The sequence below is a fragment of the Tripterygium wilfordii genome, chromosome 3 (assembly GCF_013401445.1).
Source record: "Tripterygium wilfordii isolate XIE 37 chromosome 3, ASM1340144v1, whole genome shotgun sequence".
Classification (NCBI taxonomy): domain Eukaryota; kingdom Viridiplantae; phylum Streptophyta; class Magnoliopsida; order Celastrales; family Celastraceae; genus Tripterygium; species Tripterygium wilfordii.
In genome coordinates this window covers 11014331-11036604 of record NC_052234.1, presented here as the reverse complement: position 1 = coordinate 11036604, position 22274 = coordinate 11014331, and the positions used below count along the sequence as shown (strand labels likewise).

General features: G+C 40.3%; 2 protein-coding genes across 2 annotated transcripts; both read right to left on the bottom strand.

Annotated features, from left to right (window-relative positions):
- Positions 1 to 145: 145 nt before the first annotated feature.
- LOC119991122 lies at positions 146 to 5098 on the bottom strand. Its single transcript, XM_038837346.1, has 6 exons — positions 4623 to 5098; positions 3027 to 3191; positions 2880 to 2957; positions 1742 to 1807; positions 1501 to 1566; positions 146 to 1422 (listed from the first exon to the last, which is right to left on the bottom strand). The coding sequence occupies exons 1-6, from the start codon at positions 4917 to 4919 to the stop codon at positions 577 to 579; spliced, it is 1518 nt and encodes a 505-aa protein (XP_038693274.1). The 5' UTR covers positions 4920 to 5098; the 3' UTR covers positions 146 to 576.
- Positions 5099 to 6252: 1154 nt separating this feature from the next.
- Positions 6253 to 10444, bottom strand: LOC119991114 (IQ domain-containing protein IQM3-like). The gene is made up of 9 exons (XM_038837331.1): positions 9843 to 10444; positions 9617 to 9725; positions 9349 to 9414; positions 9101 to 9189; positions 8221 to 8308; positions 7939 to 8085; positions 7739 to 7831; positions 7405 to 7506; positions 6253 to 7085 (listed from the first exon to the last, which is right to left on the bottom strand). Exons 1-9 carry the CDS (start codon positions 10247 to 10249, stop codon positions 6558 to 6560), a joined length of 1629 nt encoding a protein of 542 aa, XP_038693259.1. The 5' UTR covers positions 10250 to 10444; the 3' UTR covers positions 6253 to 6557.
- Between the last annotated feature and the right edge of the window lie 11830 nt (positions 10445 to 22274).

Sequence of the window (22274 nt, the reverse complement as noted above, 5' to 3'; positions counted from 1 at the left end):
CTTGAGTTGCAGAAAGTCTGCAGAAGGGATTAAATACCAGCTATTAGGCAATACCAATATATCACCAAGCACTCAACCCTGTAAGTGAGCTACCAAATAGACAATGATTTTAAAGCATCAAGCCTGATCTTATTGGTTCGAGAAAAAGAGAGAAATCTGAGACTGGAAATAATGAACTTCAAGCATAATCTAAAATGTACAGCTCCCTCTAACTCCACTTGTACTACCCCTTCCAACTGAGAAGGCCATCAAAATAACTCATTTCCTTGGCAGATCTCCCACAACAGAATACTATAAACAACCGCAGCTTCATGGGAATGTCAGTCTCATCAAAACTTTTGAACCCTGTCCTATTAGAGACGCTACGGACAAAACGGCAGACCTATCAAAATTTCATTCTAGTTACATCAGCTGACAAGGAAAAAAGGTAAAAAGAACCTTAAAACTTTAGTAACTTGAAGCCTGGCTCAGACCAAATTGTCAACCTAGCCAGTGCTTTTAAATCAACATTCTGGCCAGCCTGAAGCCCCAAAAGCCTTTTGTGTCCAAAGAATCACCCAAATGCAAGCTAAAATCTCAGCAATTCATTCGACATTGACGCCCATGGAGATTTTTTAGTTTCGTCAGTTCCTTTCTCCTCTTCCTTGCCTCTGCAGCAGCAACTGTGTCCGCTAATTTCTTGGTCGAGTAATTGACCCGGTCTCTACTGTTTTCTGTCAAAGAACTTACTATATCAGTGGCTTTAGTAGAAATACTACTGGCAACTTGTTGTGAGTGTGTTGCATTCTCATGTTCAACAGTAAGAGTTTGTCCTAGAGCACTTAACACTCTAGTTGGGAGGATAATTTTGTTAGCCTGAGGTCCAGTGTGCTGATCACCTCCTTCTGCTGGCAACTCCGGTGGGATCTCATTCAGATCCGCAGTGAATCTAGCTTTTGTTGAGTGAGAAGGTTCTGATTTCAGTTTTATTGGAAAAGAGGAAAGGTGGTTCTGTGCATGTAGAATGATTTCAGAAGATGAGCTAGCACTGCAACAGTTATCCACAGCAGTTTTGTCATGTACATTTTTAAAGACACATGATGGCTGAGGGTGAACTCCATTTCCATGATCAGGCATTGGGAAGAACCAAGGACATGGCAGTATGTATATAGGAGTTCCCGGACCATTTAGATTCATGGAATTTTCTGGTCGTGAGGAACCAAGCTTCTCAATAGCTGGCAGAGGAATGTTTGATGGGGCAACACTAGGTGACAAGAATGGATTTGAAAACTGGGGGATGGAAGGCCAACTGAGTGGTTGAAATGGATGTTGATTATACAGTAGAAATGGCGGTTCTGTCGTTGGAGGTTTAGGCATTTGAACATCGGCTGACTTTGGCTCTCCTTTAGTTTCATCCAACTCCACTTTTACCATCTTAGCCATCTGCAAAATGGGAAACGTGAGAAATAAGTTGAATACTACCTATGATTACATAACTAATCTCTGTCAATTATGTCTCACCTTTGCCTTCAATTTCTTGTTGGTGGTTTCCAAATACTGATACTCTTTCAAGGCCAACTCTTTTTCCTTTCCAGTTGGCAAGATTCAGAAAAATGAATATGCTACCATCAAAAAAGGCTAAAAAAACTTCCATAACAGAAAAGGCTAAAAAATCTATTTTATACCAAAAAGTTAAGCATCTGAAAGTCATTCTATTGCAGGCAGCAGGATGCTGCAAAAAGCAAGGGAAATGAATCCTTACCTTAATCAGGTTTTCATTCTCCCACGATAGATCAGCTACTTTAGTTGTCAACTCTTCACATAGAGCCTAAAACCAGAGAAAAGATATGTCTTAGATACTATAACACAAAAGGCTTCTTCAATGCAAGCACCTCAGAGATTAAAAAACAGAAATAGAAAACAGCAATATAACACAATAAATTAAACCACTGTGCAAGGCATCAACAAGATGTCAACTTAGAAAGTTGCATCAATTCTACTACGAGGATAAGCGATTTTCTTCAACTTGTTTCAGAAAGTGCTAAATCATTGTTCACTACACATTCCAATTTATTTTAAAACATCTTATGACTCAGATTTTAAACTTGATTATCAAAGACTCTGTCATTCTTATCCTTTATATTGACTATGGTAGAGTTGCAATTATTTATAACTTTGTTTTGGAAGAGTGGAAAGAAGCACAAAAAATGCCATAACCACAGTTGCTTCAAATTGAAAAGCTCGTGCCTGCATTGCTAGCAATACAATTGTTTTATACTTTCTAACCAGAACTACAAAGTATAAAAAATAGAATAAGTAACGAAGTTCATCAGAACAGCAGCATATAGAGGGTTAAAGAAACAAAAACACACACATCCATGACAATGCAGAAAAAAAAATGCCACTCAAGGTGCTTGTGGACACATAGTTACATAGTTTTTACTGGTTCACATTGTCACTAAACCCTTTATTCCCTTTCTTGTTTGATTACTTGCCTGTATAAAAGCATATTGATACTCATAAGATGACAGAATGATCAATGGTCCAAAACATCTACATGGTTAACGGCTTTACACAGAAAATGCATCTGGTCAAATATAGATAAGCATTCAAGGTATCACAGAAAGATCTTTCATTGTCGGTTTTTTTTTTTTCTCTTTCCCGTTGGTATTTTATCTCAAATAATCTGCACTGTACTAGTTGAATTGCATATAATGAGAACAAAACATTCTTCTAGGATATGCCCATTTGACAGAAAGACAAGAGAGAGCAAATATACGTGAACTAGAGAGAAACAGCCACCCTGCCAGATTGAGCATTTAGAGCAGAAACTGGATTTTATCTAGAAAAAAAGAACCTGGAATAGCTAGAATGTGCACAAGACGAAGCCAACAAGTTACCTGCCTCCGACGAATTGTCTGTCTAGCTGACTCTCTATTTGCTAATACCCTACGTAGTCGACGTGCTTCCTTTTCGTCCTGATTGGGAAAGCTTCAGCAGCATATAATGAATATTCAGAGAACAACATTACAGAGAATAAGCATTACCTCAGTTAACAGCTGTCTTCCTCTGCTGCCACCATAAGATGCATGACTTCTGAAACACGTAAGGCTAGGTTTTAGTGATTCTTCATATTGCTCGGACTTCAATGTGTTCTCCATTAAATTTTTGCATATTGTTTGACTCTCCCGCTGCTCTTGATTTACTCGGTCCTGCAAAAAGAAGATATTTATCAAATCCGTCCATAAAAATTTCATTTTGTTAAGACTACTACATTAATCAAAGTTTGGGAAAGTGAGTATAGTTATTAATTTTTCGGTGATGATTGATGGGAACGTAAATGAAATAAAAAACAGAAATTACATGGGGACTTCAATTAGCATACTAAACGCGATCAGGACATTCTATAGCTCCTGCTCCTGTATTTCTCGTGACACTTCTGTTGGGAAACAGTTTAAAGAAGGAAAATCTTTCATTTAAGATAAAACTAAAACCTCGGAATACATTGCTAGAAGAAAAACAAATGAAAGTGCAAGCTAAATCAATTCTAACAAAGATAATATGTAAGAAAGATGCCAAACTACAAAACAACCATTTAATATCACAAATTTTTTGCATTTGGCGCTTCAGATTAACGATTTTATGCCAAAAAATACAAAAGCACTCAATACGGTACAAGCCAAAAAAAAGGATAATAAGAGATGGTGGTCCATAGCAAAAAGATAAGGAAGTGAAACTCTATATTTGTCTCCTTATTTTGGAAAGAATAAAGAAATGAATTGAAGGCAGCATAGGTTTAGTAACCAGTTGTGCCTTTGAGTCATATTAGAAAAGGACCACATAGAGTATTGAGCTTCACCCATTTTAATTAGGTTTACCGTTTACGCATGATTTAACAATAAATTATTCAGAAAAAAATACGGAGTCGTATAGTTATATAGATAATGATAAATTCAAAAGAAGAAAGCCTATATTCATTCAGAAATGGATAAAGGATTAAATAGGAGGGAAACTGGGGTTGGGTCTCACCCCATCCTCTTGCCCTTCTAAAATTAAAAATCCCAAGAATGGGAAAATTGTTTCCCTTTGCCCAAATACCCACAAAACCATGGAGGTCTAGTTCTCAATTTATGCTGACACTTGACACATTTGATTTCTTTCCCTTTTCGATAACAAAATAACCTTATCTAGGATCCCATTTTAAGTAATGATACTAATGAATCACATAGAGACCAAAAAAAATTCACCATTTTTTCTGATGTCAGCTGTTGGCATCGGCAGGGGGAGAAGCAAAGCAGCAATTGCATTTCCACTAAAATTCCTCTAATTAGTATCAAATTATGCTATTTTTCTCCTCAGAAAAGCTTTTGGGGAGACGGATTTGAACCTTCTTTTTCGAGTTATGCTCTTTTAATTATAGCACAATTTCCTTTATCATCTTATGAAAAATTACGAAGCTTTCTCTCTTTTTGGGGTAAACATCTGTGCATAATTCTTGTACCATATTATGTAATTGGAAAAACTAATCTAAGGCCGACCCCAACAACGCTGGAAAAAAAAATCATATTTTAGACGTACAAAAAAAAAAATTATTTAATTAAGAAAAGAAAGAGAGTAAAATTAGTGTCGCTGTCCATTCTAACCTGACCGAGATCGGAACAGCATCGAACCGAGTCAATGGGATTTAAACCCAAGTCACAAGGCGGCGACTCACTCGCTACTCGCTTCCTCACTCTCTTTCCTTTACTCCCCCATTGCCCGCCGCTTTCACCCCCGCTCTCTCGATTAACTAAATGCGCAAAATCTGCCAACGCCTCCGCTGCTTCCAACTCGCTCATCACCAACCGATCCGCCGAAACGCCCACCGCCTCCTCTTCCGCCGAAGAACACGGTGACGAACAAGAACTCGATACACAACATCTCTCCAAATCTAACCTCATCGACAAGAGAATCAACAAAACAAAACGAGTCCGTGCTTCAAAATTTCCAAACCAGAGACCGGGAGTGCGGGAGTCGGAGAGAAAGAGGGGTATGAGACTGACGAGTATTACTGGTTAGCATAGTCCATACATTGTGAGGATTTGACACTTGTCGTGCCAGCTAACGGAGTCGACATCTGTGCTATTTAGGGGGCCATGTATCTATGAAAGCCACGTTTATATTTCTGCCACGTCGGAGAGCTCGTACGTGTGGGGTATGGTGTACGTGCGGAAGAGAGAGGTGGGGAAGTGTTGAGTTCGAGTTTGGGGATTGGGGAATATGCGGTGGAGCGAGCGGGAGTTTACAGCAGGAGACACTTCGCTCGTTATACAGAAGTACACGTGGACCGTTGGTACTGCTCAGCTTACATTTTGATCTCTAGACTAGACGGTGTTGCAGGGAATAGTTGATTGGGGAACACGTGGAAGAGATAGGGCCATAAAACGGAACAGTGGCCGGTTTTACAGTATTCCGTACACCAACAAAATAACAGGCGTATAGACGGACACTAGTTCCCAGCTGTCTGACCACTGTCACGGCGAGTCATCTTCTTCAACGGCCCTTTCCAGTAATATTGTGGACAAACTGCAAGTAGGACAATGAGTCATTGACTGTGCCTTGTCTATTGGGCCGGATTAATGAGAAGTTTGGGCCTTTATCTTAAACCTTTTGTATTCTTCTCTCGGCTGAATGGCTGAGATGGGTATCCTAGGCCGCTCTGCCTGTGAATTGCACAAGCGGAAAGCCACTTAATGTCAGGCCCAAAAGGAACGACTCGTATTCACTCCGCATTGTCCACAAAAATTTTTGTCTTCTTTTTTCTTCTCCGATTCCTCAATAATTTTCACAAGCCGAAGGCGTCCTTGGGGTGATCTCGTAGTTTTTATGGGATGGAGACAATGGGGTTGGTCTATGTATTTTACTTCCTTTTGTCGCATTTCACTCAAAGTGTTGAAGGGAGATGGTGTATAAAGTTGTTTGCAAGGGCAACTAACATCCAACACACTATGCTACACACGGATACATGGTGTATGAACTGTGTCAATTTACGAGTGGTTAGACCCAACTCACATCCATGTTTTGCGAGAAAGAATGGCCACCCAGCCCTTTGGAAAGGGCAGACCGGCAGAGTGTGTTTGGTTTAAAGTTTTCAAAAAGTTTGACTTTTAATGTAGGGCCATTGTAGGCTAAGGTAGTAATTTCCTTAGATGAGTTTTTCTTGGTTAAACTTTATGTTGACAATATAGAGAAGTATGGCAAATAGACAGCTCACAATGCCACTACAGATCCGGCTAGCGCTGCAAATATTATTATTATTATCGGACTGGAATTTTCTACTCCACAAACATATATGGTAAAATTTAGCGTAAAATGCAATAAAGAAATTTAGCTGCTGTTGTGGAGGCAATTCATATAATGCTAGGAGCATTATTACCAAGTGAAGTGACTAAAAGATCATATCAGATAATTACATCTCACTAAGCATCCATCTTGGAAATTGATTAGACATGAAATTCAATCACCAGTGTTCCCATTACCATTAGTCAAACACATTGTGGGCTGTGTTGTAAGTGATGCAAGACCATCCTCCTGTAAGTTCAAGTTGAAGGTGTGGGAGGCATTCTTGGAGATGGGTTACCATTACTAGAGTCTGATGTGGGCTGCGCGGTAGGTGATGCAAGACCATTGATCCTCCTCAAGGTTGATGGTGTGGGTGGTGTTCTTGGAGATAGATTCACGAATTCCAGGGCCTGTAACCTCAGTTCCAAGGGGTAGTCAGCAACACATCCAATTCTTGGGCCAGCTCCTGTTGACCACTTCAAGGAGAGCTGATGCCCTAACTGGTATGATTTGGTTATTTTCTTGGAATTGATTCTTTGTAATATTGCTTCCTTTGGCACCTCTGCTCTTGGGCTCTGAAGACCACCAGATAAAGTCCTTTTGTATTCACCTTTAGCTTCAGGTGGCTTAACTTCTTCAAAAGGTTCTGAAGTCAAGTTTTTCTCTTCATTGACAATATCAGGTTTAGGAGGCTCCATGATTGCTGAAAGTTCAGGCAGTGTCCCACTTCTACTAGATTTGAAATCATCACGATAGCTGTCGGAATCTTCACTAGCTTTATGTATCTGAAACGTGAAAACATGGATGCTAGCATATCATCAGATAAACGTTTAGGATCCATTTCTACCACAAATTATAGCATCACAAAACAAGAAATGTTAAGTGCCATGTATTCCATCTGACCGTTGATGCATTCAGTCCTGAGAAAGTGGAAGATTACGTGGAGAAACAAAACTCAAAACTCATACAGAAGACCACAATTTTTTTCCATTTAACCAATCAACTTTATTGCCAATGAGTCTGCTAGTGCTTCACTAACAATTACCCAAGCTTCTTATTAAACTGTCACAATAAGGTATAATATATGGAGAATAAAAAAGTTACCTCAACTTCATCACGGTTTACTCCATTCTCCCCAAGAAAGGATAAAAATATCTCAAGGCTGTCATCTGTAGGTTTGTAATGTCCACTATATGCAGAGATAGACTGCAGAGTTGCAAGCAATCAAGGATAAGATTCCCCAAGTTCGAATCTCATTAGGTGTAGTCACTAGGAGCACAGGCACAATAGAGAGAAAGAGAGTAGATAAAGAAAACTGCTATCTATCATCATCACCACATCACCAATTGTCTGGATACTCGCAATTTAGTCTGAGCAAATTAGTAGGATAACAAAACTTCTCATGCAAACAATCATATATAATCCCAAACAACAATACCTTAAGAATCCCATGCTGTGCTATTAGCCTTCCAGCCGCCAATGTAGATCCTCCTGCCAGAAAGCTAGAATGATGGAACCTTCCCTTTTTTTTCTGGCACATCATTAACAATTTATCATTTTTCAACCAAACTGGCAAAAAAAAAAATATTAACAGGAAATTAGCACTAGAATTTCTGCATGTTATATTTAAGCTCTTACCTCACCGGCATACAATTTTTGGGAAGTGCTCATAACGAATATCCACTTGCACCCATGGTTTTCCTTGAAAGTATCAAGGAGACTCCCAGATTGTTTATGAACAACTTTTCCTTCCTCCAATATGTATTCATAATTCTCTCTCTCTTGCTGATTTCCCATTAAGTACAACAAAGAAAAAAGAATAGAAGGCACCATGCCAGAACGTAAGAACTGTATATCTATATTCTTTACATTTTGCAACAAGGATTGTAATAACATGAGAGAGAAAGAGAGAGCACATACAGGTCCAAGATACTTGATGCATTGTTGTCGAAGCTTTGACATTGAACATTGTTTAAGATTGAGTTCTTTGCCATCACCTATGTCCAACCTGCAGCAAAATACTTTTCAGGGAGAGTTGGTTTCCCACCCCAAATGGGCAAGCCAAACAAATTTTGCATCATCAAAAAGAAACAAGACGACAAAATTAAGAAAACAAAATCATCCAAAGAAATTTATTCATCGTATTTTATACTACATTCAGCTACTGTTTTTGCTCTTCATATAATATTATACAGTTGGCCAGCAATCATTGAAATCCTTCATAACATTTTGTAGAGATACATACACTGACTGGTGATACCTATACGGCATGAGATATAGTTGTGGTTTAGACTTTAGAGGTAAGACTTGGTGAGTATGAATATTTCTTTAGTATCTTTTTCCACACCCGTCCAATTTTGGTGCTATTTTCCCAAGTGCAATGAGCCTGTAACTTTCTAACTTTTGATGCTTTAGAATGTTCCAAGGAGAAAAATAAATTCTTAGAAGCCCTGGTGACAGAAATTCTACAGGATTTGTTTTCAAGCCTTTATACTACCATCTTAAATGTAAAGTTGGCCTGCAAAAGAAATTCAATACAAGAGGAAATTGAAGCCTCTTGTCAAGTTGATGTGTCATTTTGGGCAACCTTAAACCAAATGCTTCAATTTGTGGAACGTTAAATTAAATATGTCAACTTGGTAACAAGGCATACAGGCTGTGAATAGCTTGGGGTTCCAGGCAAAGAGGAACACCCACCTACATAATTAACTCATCCAGGGCATAAAATTTATCAATCCCTTCGCTCCAATACCAATAACTAGGGCTAATAATTAAGGAGATCAGAAGCAAATCCACTCACCAGTAGAAAAATGGCTGCCCAGAATTTGCCTGGCACCACTCCTCATAATAGAGATGCAAGTTATGCCCATAGCGGTGCCGTGGATCAATCTAATGATTAAAAATTACACAAACACAATAATCAAAAGGAAGTTGCAAACTCTGGGTACAGTAATTAACTGTTCACATAGTTTGACTACGTTCGTTAAAACTATTGCTCATATGACTCAAGAAACACAGGGAAAATAAAAGGAAAGAGACTGTCATTACAGCTTCAATCCAATGTTGAAAAGCCAATTTTTGAGCCTTCGCGTCAATGGACAGACCTTTTCCCACCTGTCAACATATTCAGATGCATCACTCACCCCAATCAATCAAGCGTCGTCTTTCTCTTCTCATTGATAATTATGAACAATAGAGAGAAAAGTGAAACAAAAATCATTTTTTGAAAGCTGGTAACAGTTGAATATGTCTTTAACCGCACACCAGATAATTTAGCAAAAATAATTAGAAAAAAAAAGGAAAGAGGAGCCATTACCTTGGAAGCATTCCATCCAACACGATTCCACCTGGAGGCCACACTCTCCGGCGAATTGAAGAAGGAAATCGTACTGTGATTTAGTCTAGCAAAGTCTAAAGCCTGCCACCTGATATCACACCACAAGATCTCGGTCAATTATATATCAAGCAAATATAACTGAATTAATAAACAAATAAATAAGAAAAAATGAAAACACTGAGACAAACAGAGGTTTTTGACCTACCATAGCTCTTCAGCTACCACCACAGAATCGGCTAACCTACGCCGTGTGCGGTAACTCTTGTACACCTTCTGCAGCTTCACCGCCGACTTCCAGGGGTCTCCCTGCGCGTCCATGTCACGCGGGGTACCGGTGTGGCCCAACCCTTCTCCGCCGTTGATCAACGGCAACTCTTCAGTTCCGTTGTGAACAAGAGTCATTTTGGCGCTGCAACATTCCGGATCAACGGCCGCCGGAGAATCCTTCCCGTTGGTTTCCGGAGCGTCCAACATGAACGAATCGGAGCTCGGAAAATCGCTCGCACCGTGGTTGGAGGAGGAAATGCCCATCTTGCCATTATCGCGACAGTACGGGAGGGGCAAATTTGAGCCGCGGTTGAAGTTCAGCGAGGGCTGCGTTTGGACCTTCATGTTATAGGAGAGGAATAGAGTAACGCCTCGACGCTTTCAACCAAACAAGGTCCAGTAGATAGGGTCAGAGTTTTTGCCTCTTTGGGGATGGGATTGAGAGTAGAGAGTGGTTGTTATGCGCTTGGAGTGGAGTAGAGGCCTAGAGGGTGCTGAATATATAAGAGATCGTCTGCTACTGTGCTGAGTGCTGAACTGCTGATTGAGTTTTCCCGGGAAACCTACCTGTAAAGTTCACGCATTTATTTTACGTGGCAATAAGGATCACGCGCGAGAGTTGAGAATAGGATCACACTCGCTGGTGGGAATTATTATCTGTACTATGAAGTATACTCTGCAGAGAGTCAATCATCCCATACAAGAGGAAAAAGATCTTATGGTCATCGCAACGGACGTTAAATGTCGGATTCAATTTTAAAAAACGGTTGTAGTAGATCGAGTCCGCACTGAGGTCTGTGTGCATCACGTGGCGACAAAACAATCTACATGTGAGAAAATGATCTGCTGTGCTTAGTCCTAGGCGTTTCTTTAGGTGGCACCCATTATTGTGCTCCAATGAAAGTGAAGGAAAATCTAGAACTGATACACTCTCCTATTAGCCCGGTAATTGTTTTTGGGTGCTTGAATTGCTCTTGGATTTTTGGAAGGCCCCATTTTCAAGAAATATTTTTATAAATTTAAGAGTAATTTGAATCTTCCAATTAAAAATATGGGTTGTTAACAAGTGCTCTAAATTAGGGGTCATAAAACTATGTGCAATTTGGATGACCGAATTTGTTCGATTTGAATAAAACAAAGTTTAGACATAAGTTATATGTCCGAAATCTGAGTCCAAACACAAAAGTTTTGTCTGATTTAAAACTGGGTCTGGATTTTTATAATTTGAATAATCAAAGTTAAATTTCCAATTAAAAAGACTCATCCAACCAACTCATATAACATATGCTCAATTGTTCTGGGTACAAAAAAACAAAGGCTATACAATTAAATTGAATAAGATCACATTAATATAGGTGGATCGACTCATCAAGTTTTCATTGAAATAAGATCCACACATGGAAAAGCATTTTCCATTCTTTTTTTTTTTTTTAAACATGGGTTTTGAGAGGAAGTAGACTCGTACCCACGACCTAATAGATGACTGTCTCTTACATGTAAGGCGATTGTCGTTCAATCAACAACTCGTTTGCTTGTCATTCATTGGCTATTAGAGACATCCCTTAAAAAAATAATTTTTCCATGGTCGAATGGTAGGTGTGAGGAAAGGACCCCATGCCATTGACGGGATCAAAACCAACTCAATTGATAAGTGGTCTCAATTCTCAAACAATACACTAATTAAGAAGGAAAATCTGAAACAAAGACGTACGTCTAACGCGCCCCCACTTTTATGTGAGACAAATATTTGATTTGGAAAAGCAGAGGCTGATTAATTGTCTGTTTGAAATTGCATGTTTTGCAGAAAGAAGAATAAAAAATGAAGACTGTAGACCAGACAAAAATTTCAAAGTCTTCCTCGTTGATTTCTGCATTATTGTAAAATGTACAGCTCCACTGGTTAGAGTCGCGATGTGATATTTATGTCATTTATCGAATGTTTGAAGGGCACTGAATAATATTTCTCTGATAATCTTTATCCAATGGACTCATCTATTTTGTAAGTGATCTTTCGTAATTTGAATTATCAAACTTAAATCCCCAATTGAAAAGATTCATTCAACGAACTCATCTAACGTATGCTGAATCGTTATGGGTAAAAAAAAAGGTGATATAATTAAATTTGAATAAGATCACATGAACAGATAACATAATTTTAAAAATAATAAAATGAATTTTGTATGGACAAATGGGAGTTGTAAAGAATGGAACCAATGTCATTGATAGGATCAAAACCAACTCAATTGATAAGTGATCTCAAACAAAACACTAACTACGAAGAAAAATCTTAGACCAATACACAAGTTAACGCGTCCATATCAATGCGAGGTGACCTTATTAGGCATATATGTATCAAAGATTCGATTCGAATGAAAATCATAGCTCTTTAAAAAAAAAATAAGAGGCCCACTTTATGTGTGAGAAATAGTTGACTTGGAAAATATTCACTATTTTTTTTTAAAAAAAAAAGCCCACAAGTCACACACGTTAAGCCATGCCCGAGGGGCATGAATAGTCTATTTTATAAAGAAAGAATAATGAAAATCGTCTGGTCATAACTCGTAACTCGTGTTTTGACCAAATTTACGTGGGCCAGATAAACTTGTCATCTCTGTGGGCCTGATTAATAGGAATATAATTAAATTAGTGGTAATGAATAGTAATAATAATTAATTAATTAATTATTGTGATTGCTCTTATCTCTACTTCGTGGTTCTCATTGAAATGATCGATGTTGACTTGAAACTAAAGATCAAATACTCAAAAGGCATGTCTGATGATAATCCTTTTTTTCCCCAACACTGATTGGTGATTGCTCTCATCAATTCCAACTTCTCCTTTTAATCCCAAACAAAATTGAATTTATATAATATTATTAAAATATTTGCCTAGTTATTATTTTTTAACTGAAAAATGACATTACAAGTTTGTTCTTTAAACACTTTGTTATGGGTTTAAACTCGAGTGTCATCAGACCCACGCGTACAGAAGTTTCACATTATGATGACAAGGTAATTTAGGCAAAAAAAACCAAACGCATGGTCACAAGAGTATTATTCTCATTGGAAATTTAACTCAAGATATTCCAAATCCATACGATTTAAATCCAAGAAGATTCACTACTAAGTCATCACCCAACTTAAGTTGCACACGTACACATACTGTTGGAACCCATACAAAAGTCCTGCATTGGAAAAATAGAAAGAAAATATGTGGTTTATAAGATATGAGGGAGGCCCAGCTCATTGACTTAAGCTTTTGAGTAAATATAAGCTTTCCTCCATTCCAAACAAACCCACATGTGTCACACTCATGTAATATGAGCTCACCCCCGATCTAACTTATAACACATACAGTTATGGTTTGGCCAACCAAAGTTGAAGCTTTAACCTAATTGTATCTATAGCTAACTAGCTAGAGTAAGAGTAGTAACTTCCTGGCAAAGATGGTGTTAGGTTTGAAGTTTACACATGTTTTGTTTGTCCTAATTGTATGATCTATAGCTAACTAGCTAGAGTTAAGAGTAGTAAATTCCTGGCAAAGATGGTGTTAGGTTTGAAGTTTACACATGTTTTGTTTGTCTGGTCAATGAGTATGAAGCATGAGGACAAAAAAAAAAGAAGAAAAGAACCGCGTCTACGTGATTAGGTGGTCATGGAATGGGGTTGAGCTCGTTGAACATGGACGGTAATTATGGTATGGATATAATGAGAAATGAAGGGTATATATGATCACATTATTGTAATCTTTTGCGTTTTGATGCATGACCACGTGTTTTTTTCTCTCCAACATTTCCCCCTTCTAGGAATTTTCTTTTCAATTTCGCAAGGGTCAAAGTAAGCAAAAAGCAATGTGAATGGTATCACATAAAATTTATATGCACTAACGAAATATTGTCCGATTTGAGTTGTTCGATTCTCAAAGATACGTCGAACCCACACGGTTTTGTTCCTCTTTAATCCAACTACTAAGGGGAGAAGTCCATAAGTTGAAGTCCTACTCGCTTGGACTAGACAAATGTATTGTTAGAGATCTTAATAAATGGGATCATAATAATTCATATTGTCCCTTGATTGATGTAACTATAAGGGCCTACGAAAATTGGTGATTGAAACAGAGAATAACATGTCATTGGAATGACCAGGATCCCTATTACTTATATTTTTATAAGGAATGAATTCTCACATCTTTCGTGGTGTTTAACATTACTCGTGAATAAATTAGCTGTCAAATTTTCAATGCAATGACAATCACATTGTACCAACTTTTGTACAACCGTGAAACAATATTATATTAATTTCAATCCAAGTCAAGATAGAAAAATCGCATCTCTTCTTCTACTCCCGAAAATTTACAAAGGAAAAACGAGTGGCAGGATCATGAACAGTAGATAAGAACACAAATATTCCACGAAAATGCATAAAATTAGTCATATAATTTGTTTATTTAACAGCACGGCAGTATCCACTTTCTACTCGGAGAAGTCTATATAACTCGAGTAAAATGTGGTTCTGTTTTTTTTTATTCTAAGAAATAATAAGAGGGGGACCCGCCTGACGTTGTCATATTGAAATTAGATGCCGGTTGTATTGAATGGAATAGTAGGTCAAATTCTGATGCTGCTTCGGTAGTCGGTGCTTCAACATATATGTATATTCATGTGTGTGTACACTTCCGTACGTACTTTAAGGATCCCAATGTATTTTGTTTTGACTCTAGTTATCTCAAATGTTAAGATAGACGTAAATGTTTTATCTTAAATCATGGGACACATATGTCCCACATGATATATATGGAATAGTATGCGTCCATCTAAACATTGGAACAAAAAACATTGAAATCTATAAGGCCGTTAAACAAAAAATAAGCATATATGCAGATATTTTTTTTTATTTTGATAACCGATATATAACAAACTTTATACAAATTTGCTTTCAAACATTTCATATGAGTTTTTAAATTTAAGTCCACAGTCCCACACGTAAGATGTTCTCTCTGGTACGTTGATCTTTAGAAAAAACAAAAGGTCCAACTTCCAATTGAATCTTGAACTAGTCAATGGTTCATGGCATGACATCAGTGTCACGAACTGCAAATATACCTAATTTGGGTCTGTATTAATTAGATAATGGCACTCACTGGTGCAACCAAAAGAAGAAACCCTATCAACACCCTTTGTGCATGGCAGGGGGATTCAATGTTTCTGGTCCCTATAACAACGAAGATCACACTGAACAGTAATAATATTGATGGTATACAAATTGGACTTTGCTTCTTTAATTGAGATCCACCAAAAGATAAAAGTACCAGAAGCCCTTATTTTGTACGTTTGTGCTTGTTCAGAATAAGTTGTAGGTCAGGCCATTGTACTCTGTTAACAAATTAAGAGACCTTAGAGCACACTAGCTAGGGGGGCCCTCATGAAAATGCTGGGAAAGAAGACGAAAGTGAAAGAGGAGATAAATAAAATATTCTCATGGCCCATGCATGCATTAATGCCAGTTATAATTTATTTTTGTTTGTGGGGACGGACACGTAAATTTTATAATTTAGTAGTATATATAATATAATAGTATAAGGTGGGTTAAGCAAACATTGCCATCCTAGCTACCTAATATGTGGTCCGACGTCCTTTTGGTCATTTTTAAACACAACTACCACGTATATTAATATATACTTAGATTGTCAGTTTCCTACATAGTCTATTCAATATTAATAAATGTAATAACTAACACGCATGTTTATTGTTCCGACTTGGTGTTTAACCAGACATTGTTGGCTTTACATACAGTTTATGGCATATATATTGATGATGTCTAAAACAGGTCTACCCTATCAGACAAATCAGCCAAGTCAGACTGAGCTGGAATAACTAATTTCTCCTTTGCTGGTACGTGATCTCTTCCTTCCTTCCTGCACAAGGAGCGAACGTAAGCTTCGGTAGGGCCCCGAGGGTGTACTCGGGGGGACCTCTCCGACGCTCAAGTCAGTACGGTACTAAACTTGGGAGGATGGCTCGTTGCTTCGAGCGTTGCCTCTTGCTCAGTAAGTATTTTAGAGTGCAGGAGTTAGATAGCTTACCTGAGGGCAGAGGTTCCCCTTTTATATGAGTTTGAAGTGTTTGAGTTGTAGTAGGAGTCAGACTCTCTCTCATTGGTTTTCCAGAGGGTTTCTCGGATGGTAAATTCCATCCGTATACCTTTCCAAAGGGGAGTAAGACTCTGTCTAGAATTGGCGTCCTATGAGGACTCTCCATCAGTTGGACTTCGTGCGTACATGCTTCTGTAGTACGGTTATCGAAGTGTGGTCTTCGGTCTGATAGTGCAGAAGTATACACTTCGGTCGAGTACCGAAGTGTACCCTTCGGTACGTCACCCGTACTGTCCTCACCGGAACTTATTCTGCCACGTGGCCTTCTCCCATTAGTGGGGGTATTTTGGGAATATCAGTTGCCCCCCACACTCGTACCGAGGTATCTTAATGATGAACTGAGTATGAGTGTAATAATGTTTGTTCGACGGTTCATCTTTGCGGACAAGATCGAAGGATGCAGAGCGTCTCAACCTACGCACCGTTAGATCAGATCTTCCTCCTATATAAATAGGTGGCCTGCAGTTCTCTTCGATTTTTACTCGCCTCATTTTTACTATTTAGAGCGTTTAATCTGACTGACCGACCGAAGCCTTCCTTTGCAAAACCGAACATACTTCAATCTCTAGTTCTCTCAGTTTCCATACCATAAGGTCAGTCTTTACTTCCTTCTATTGTTTTTGTTTTTATTATGTCTCTAAGTTCCTCCACTTCATCTTCCTCTTCGGGGAACGCGTCTTCTTCCTCTACTTCGAGTGAACGGACTGCGTCTGACTCTGAAGTGAATATCATCGATTCTCCTACCCCCGGCCTTAACGAGGCTTCAGTCCTTCAGTTCTCTTATCCCGAAGTTGCTGATCGAAGTGAGCTTCCCCCAAATCAACAAGCGGGGGGAGACGAGGTTGATTCCGAACCGACATGTTTATCCGGTTCAGGATTGGATGATCATGGGGTGTCAAATATCAAGAGGGACTTCGGTATCCCCTGGGCATGCCGTCGTATACCTTCAGACGAACACCCCCTTCATCCAAAGGAAGGGGAATTCGCCGTCTCGCTCCATTCCATAAAATACGGTGCAAGGATTCCATATCCTCCTGCATTGACAAGTTTTTTTTCGTATCTTCAATATTTGTCCCGCACTTCTAGCCCCGAACTCCTGGCTCTTCCTTAATACCGTTCTTAACCTTTGTGTCAAATATACTATACCCTTCAATTCTTTTATCATCCAACACGTTCTCAGATTAAGTCACCATGGTAGGGAGGTCGGTCTATACTACTTCCAGTTTCGGCCACCCATTGAGTCTCCTCGTTATTAGGCTTCAATCAGGGATTGGAAGAAGGGTTACTTCTTTGTGAAGGCGCCTCTTCAACCTGGAGAACACCTCCCTTTTCGAACTGAGTTCGGCATTCCACACATCTTTCATTTCAATAACCCTCGCGAGCTAAGGCATGAGACAGATAGGGATTTACTGGACCGACTAAAATCCTACCTTCCTCCCAACCCTTCGGTCAACCTATCTTTTAGTAAGATTGACTCTACGTATACCTACTCTTCGGTCATTCTTCAGAGAGGTGTGCTTCGGTTGGTCTTTTTAGACTTAGAGAAATTCACTTGTCTATATTACTTCTTTATTAACATGTTCGGTCATCCCTTGTGCAGATATGGCGAGCATGGAGGACTACGTCAACATGTTCAACGCTGGGGCTTCGAAGGGCAAGAAGCACGGCATTGGTAAGGGAAACAGGAGGAAGCCGAACCCGAAGCGTTCGAGGAAGAATACAACGGGAGAGACTTCTGCTGCAGCCAACGTGCTCAACGCTCCCACAACTGTTCACAGTTCGGTCAGGGTGACTCAACTGAGCTCGAACCCCTCTCGGACTTCAGATTATGTCAACATCCCTCTTCCAGTGACCCAACCTCCACGAAGGATGGATATTGAAGATCTCACTGTTCATACCCCGAACTGGGATGTTCTGGTGAGTGATTCTGCCAATAACCCAACCATTGCGGGTAGGATGGTTGCGAAGGCTCCAACTCCGGCTGACTTCAGTCGATACGAAGCGCTTGCTTTGTCAGACAAGGTGTCAGAGCTGAACGTTGCAGCTATGAAGGTATAATAATTTTATTTAACTTCGGTTCTCCTTTTTTGACTTGGTATTTTTACAGATGAAATTGGTCCCGAAGTACTGAAGTTTATTATGCCTATGAAGGTTGTCTCTGTTCTTGCTACACTTCCTGGAGGCATAGCGAACATGGCTCACAATGAAACGGCAGCAATTGAAAGGGCCGAAGCAGCTGCCATGGCGAAGGCGAAAGCTGAAGCTGAGCTAGAGACATTTCGGGCCGAACTGACTGAGAGGACCGAAGCTCTAAATGCTGCTAACGCCAAGGAGCTCAAATACCGTAAGGAAAAATCCAGGCTGGAGGCTGAGGTTACTAGGCTTTCAAAAGCTGCTGAAGTTGACCGAGTGAAGGCGATTGCTGAAGGCAAGGCCCTGGGGGTCCGGGAGTTCAAAGCTTCAGAGGAGTTCAAATTGACTCTTCGTCAAGAAGGCTACTTTGGTGGTCGTGGTGCCTTCAAGATGGCTAGGAAGGCTTTGATTGATGCTGGGCAGGATCCAAGTATTCTTGACAAGCTTTGCCCCGTTCTTGTTGGGAAGGATGGACTGGAGGAATCAAAGGAAGACATATATGCTGAACTTGCTAGGGCTGAGGATGAAGTACGTGGCCAGGCTGAAGATGAGGAGGACTCTGAAGAAGATTTCGAGGAGGGGGATGAACTCCCTTCAACTGTTGACCTTACCGCAGTCACATCCGATGAAGATCCTCCTCGTGTCATCCCTGCTGAAGGTGATTCTCCTATTCAAGCAACTGAGCCAGGTGAAGTTCGTGCCTTTACTCCTGAGGATGTTCCTCCTTCAAATCCTCCTGATCTTATCCAGCCTGAAGCTAGCCTGCATGAGCCTTCAGAGACTGAACTGCCTCCTTCAGTTGAAGATATTTAGCTCCTTTTTTTTTTTTTTTTTTTTTTGTGTAAACAATTAAGTATCTTTTGGTAATGATATCTTTCTCTTTTCATATTCAGTTCGCTCTATTTTGTTGTGAATGCTTGAAGTGTACTTCGTGCGTGAAGTACTTGTCGTGGCCGAAGGGTTGGCTTCGGATGAAGTATACACTTCAAGATCGAAGGGTCTAAGGGCCGAAGTGGCCTAATTTTGAGACTTAGAAAATTTTTCTAAGTTTTGGGCCGAAGGGCCTGTTTGGACCGAAGGGTCTTATGTGGACCGAAGGTCTTGTTTGGACCGAAGGGTCTAAGGGCCGAAGTGGCCTAATTTTGAGACTTAGAAAATTTTTCTAAGTTTTGGGCCGAAGGGCCTGCTTGGACCGAGGGGCCTTATGTGGACCGAAGGTCTTGTTTGGACCGAAGGGTCTAAGGGCCGAAGTGGCCTAATTTTGAGACTTAGAAAATTTTTCTAAGTTTTGGGCCGAAGGGCCTGTTTGGACCGAAGGGTCTTATTTGGACCGAAGGTCTTGTTTGGACCGAAGGGTCTAAGGGCCGAAATGGCCTAATTTTGAGACTTAGAAAATTTTTCTAAGTTTTGGGCCGAAGGGCCTGTTTGGACCGAAGGGCCTTATGTGGACCGAAGGTCTTGTTTGGACCGAAGGGTCTAAGGGCCGAAGTGGCCTAATTTTGAGACTTAGAAAATTTTTCTAAGTTTTGGGCCGAAGGGCCTGTTTGGACCGAAGGGTCTTATTTGGACCGAAGGTCTTGTTTGGACCGAAGGGTCTAATTTTGGGATGAAGAGATTATGCAACAACTTCTGAACTGTTGTTTTATTAAGCTGATTAACAAGTAACAACTTATTGAAAAATTTTTGTTCAACTAAACAAAATATCTGCGTAAATTATCAGCATTCCAAGGACGCATCTTCTTCCCAGGGTTTTCTGGGTCTTCAATCCTGTAGGTTCCTTCCTTGAATGCTTCAATTACTTTGAAAGGTCCATCCCACGTCTCCCCTAACTTTCCGGGGTGTTGTCCTGCGGCCTCCTTCTTTCTTAAGACAAGGTCCCCTGGGTTGAACTTTCTTTCTTTGACCCTTCGGTTGTAATACCGGGCCGTCCTCTGCTTGTACGCAGCAGTTCTGATTCGAGCCTCTTCTCTAACTTCCTCCACCAAGTCTAAATTATTCAGAAGTGCTTCATTATTCTCTTGGATATTGAAGTTAATGATCCTTGTAGATGGGATTCCAATTTCTACAGGTATCACGGCTTCGGAGCCAAATGCCAGGGAGAAGGGTGTTTCTCCAGTAGAAGTCCGTGCTGTTGTTTGGTAGGACCATAGCACACTCGGTAGTTCTTCCACCCATCTTCCTTTGGCACTATCCAGTCTGGTTTTCAAACCTTGGAGGATCACTCGGTTTGTCACTTCGGCTTGCCCATTAGCTTGTGGGTGACTGACCGAAGTGACTCTGAGATCAACCCCCAATTCTTCACATAACTTCTTCATCTTTCCTCCAACAAATTGTCTACCGTTATCAACAATAAGGGCTCTTGATATCCCATATCTACAGACAATGGTTCTCCAGATGAAGTCTATTACCTTATTCTCAGAAATAGTGGCAAGTGGCTCCACTTCTACCCACTTAGTGAAGTAGTCCACGGCTACTATAAGATATGTCCTTTGACCCGATGCTGGTGGGAATGGTCCAAGAAGGTCCATACCCCACTGAGCAAATGGACAGGGACTCTGAATGGGCACCATCTGACTAGGAGGAAGGTGGGGTACGTGGGAATGCCTTTGACATTTATCACACTTTTGAACAAGCTTTTTGGCGTCCGACACCATTGTAGGCCAGTAGTATCCACAACGTAGCACCTGATAACTTAATGTTCTTCCCCCTATGTGACTTCCACAAATTCCTTCATGCACTTCCCTTAGGGCATAATCGGCCTCTCTGGGCGCCAAACATCGCAGGTATGGAAGTGTGAAGGATCTTCTGTATAATTCTCCATCAATCAGAGTATATCTTGCTGCCCTTTTCCGGAGACTCCTTGCTTCATTCTTGTCTTCAGGAAGTTTCCCTTCAAGCAGGAATTCTCTGATTGGGTCCTTCCAACTTGGTTCAGCTTCAACCGGAGCAACTTCTAGTTCAGCCGAAATACTTGGTTGAGGAAGTACTTCAATTCTGACCGAAGTAGGTCCTTTGGCTGAACAGGCTGAAGCTAATCGAGCAAGGACATCTGCTTTTGCATTTTCCTCCCTAGGTATTCGATTGATCTCTACCTTGGGAATCTTGGCCAGTAATTTCTTAACCGCAGCTAAGTACTTGACCATATTTGAGCCTCTCGCCTCATAGTCTCCATTCATTTGTTCAGTTACTAGCTGAGAGTCACTGTTGATCAACAAATACTTAACTTCAAGTTCGACAGCAAGTCTCAATCCAGCTAGTACCGCTTCGTATTCTGCTTCATTGTTTGACGCTTTGAAGTGAAAATGAAGTGCATGTTCAATACATATGCCCCCCGGACCGAAGAGGAGTACTCCGGCTCCGCTACCCTCTTGGTTAGAAGAACCATCAACGTAAAGGTTCCATTTTGGGTAGTCCTCTTCGGTTAGTGTCACTAAGGTTGGGCGACGACATTCAACAACAAAATCTGCTAAGGCTTGAGCCTTAATCGCATGTCTTGGTTTATATTGAATGTCGAACTCACTCAACTCAATGGACCACTTTATCAATCTTCCTGATGTGTCCGGCTTCTGAAGTATGTTCTTCAATGGTTGGTCAGTAAGAACTACTACAGCATGGGCTTGGAAGTAGGGTCTTAATTTTCGAGCCGCAGTAACCAATGCTAAAGCAAATTTCTCTGCCTCGGTATAACGAGTCTCAGCATCTATCATGACCTTACTGACATAATACACTGGCTTCTGAATTTTATCTTCTTCCCGGATAAGGACTGCACTTACTGCTTGATCTGTCGTAGCAAGGTACAAGTACAATACCTCTCCATCTTTTGGACATGTTAGTAGAGGAGGATGTCCGATGTATTCCTTTAAACCCTCAAATGCCTTCTGACACTCTTCAGTCCATTGAAATTCCTTGGCCTTTTTTAAGGCCTGGAAGAAGGGTCTACACTTATCACCCGACCTAGCAAGGAATCTCCCAAGTGCCGCTGCTCTTCCCGTTAATCTCTGAACCTCTTTCGGAGACTTCGGAGGTTCCATCTGAAGAATGGCTTCAACCTTCTCTGGGTTTGCTTCGATTCCTCTACTAGTGACAA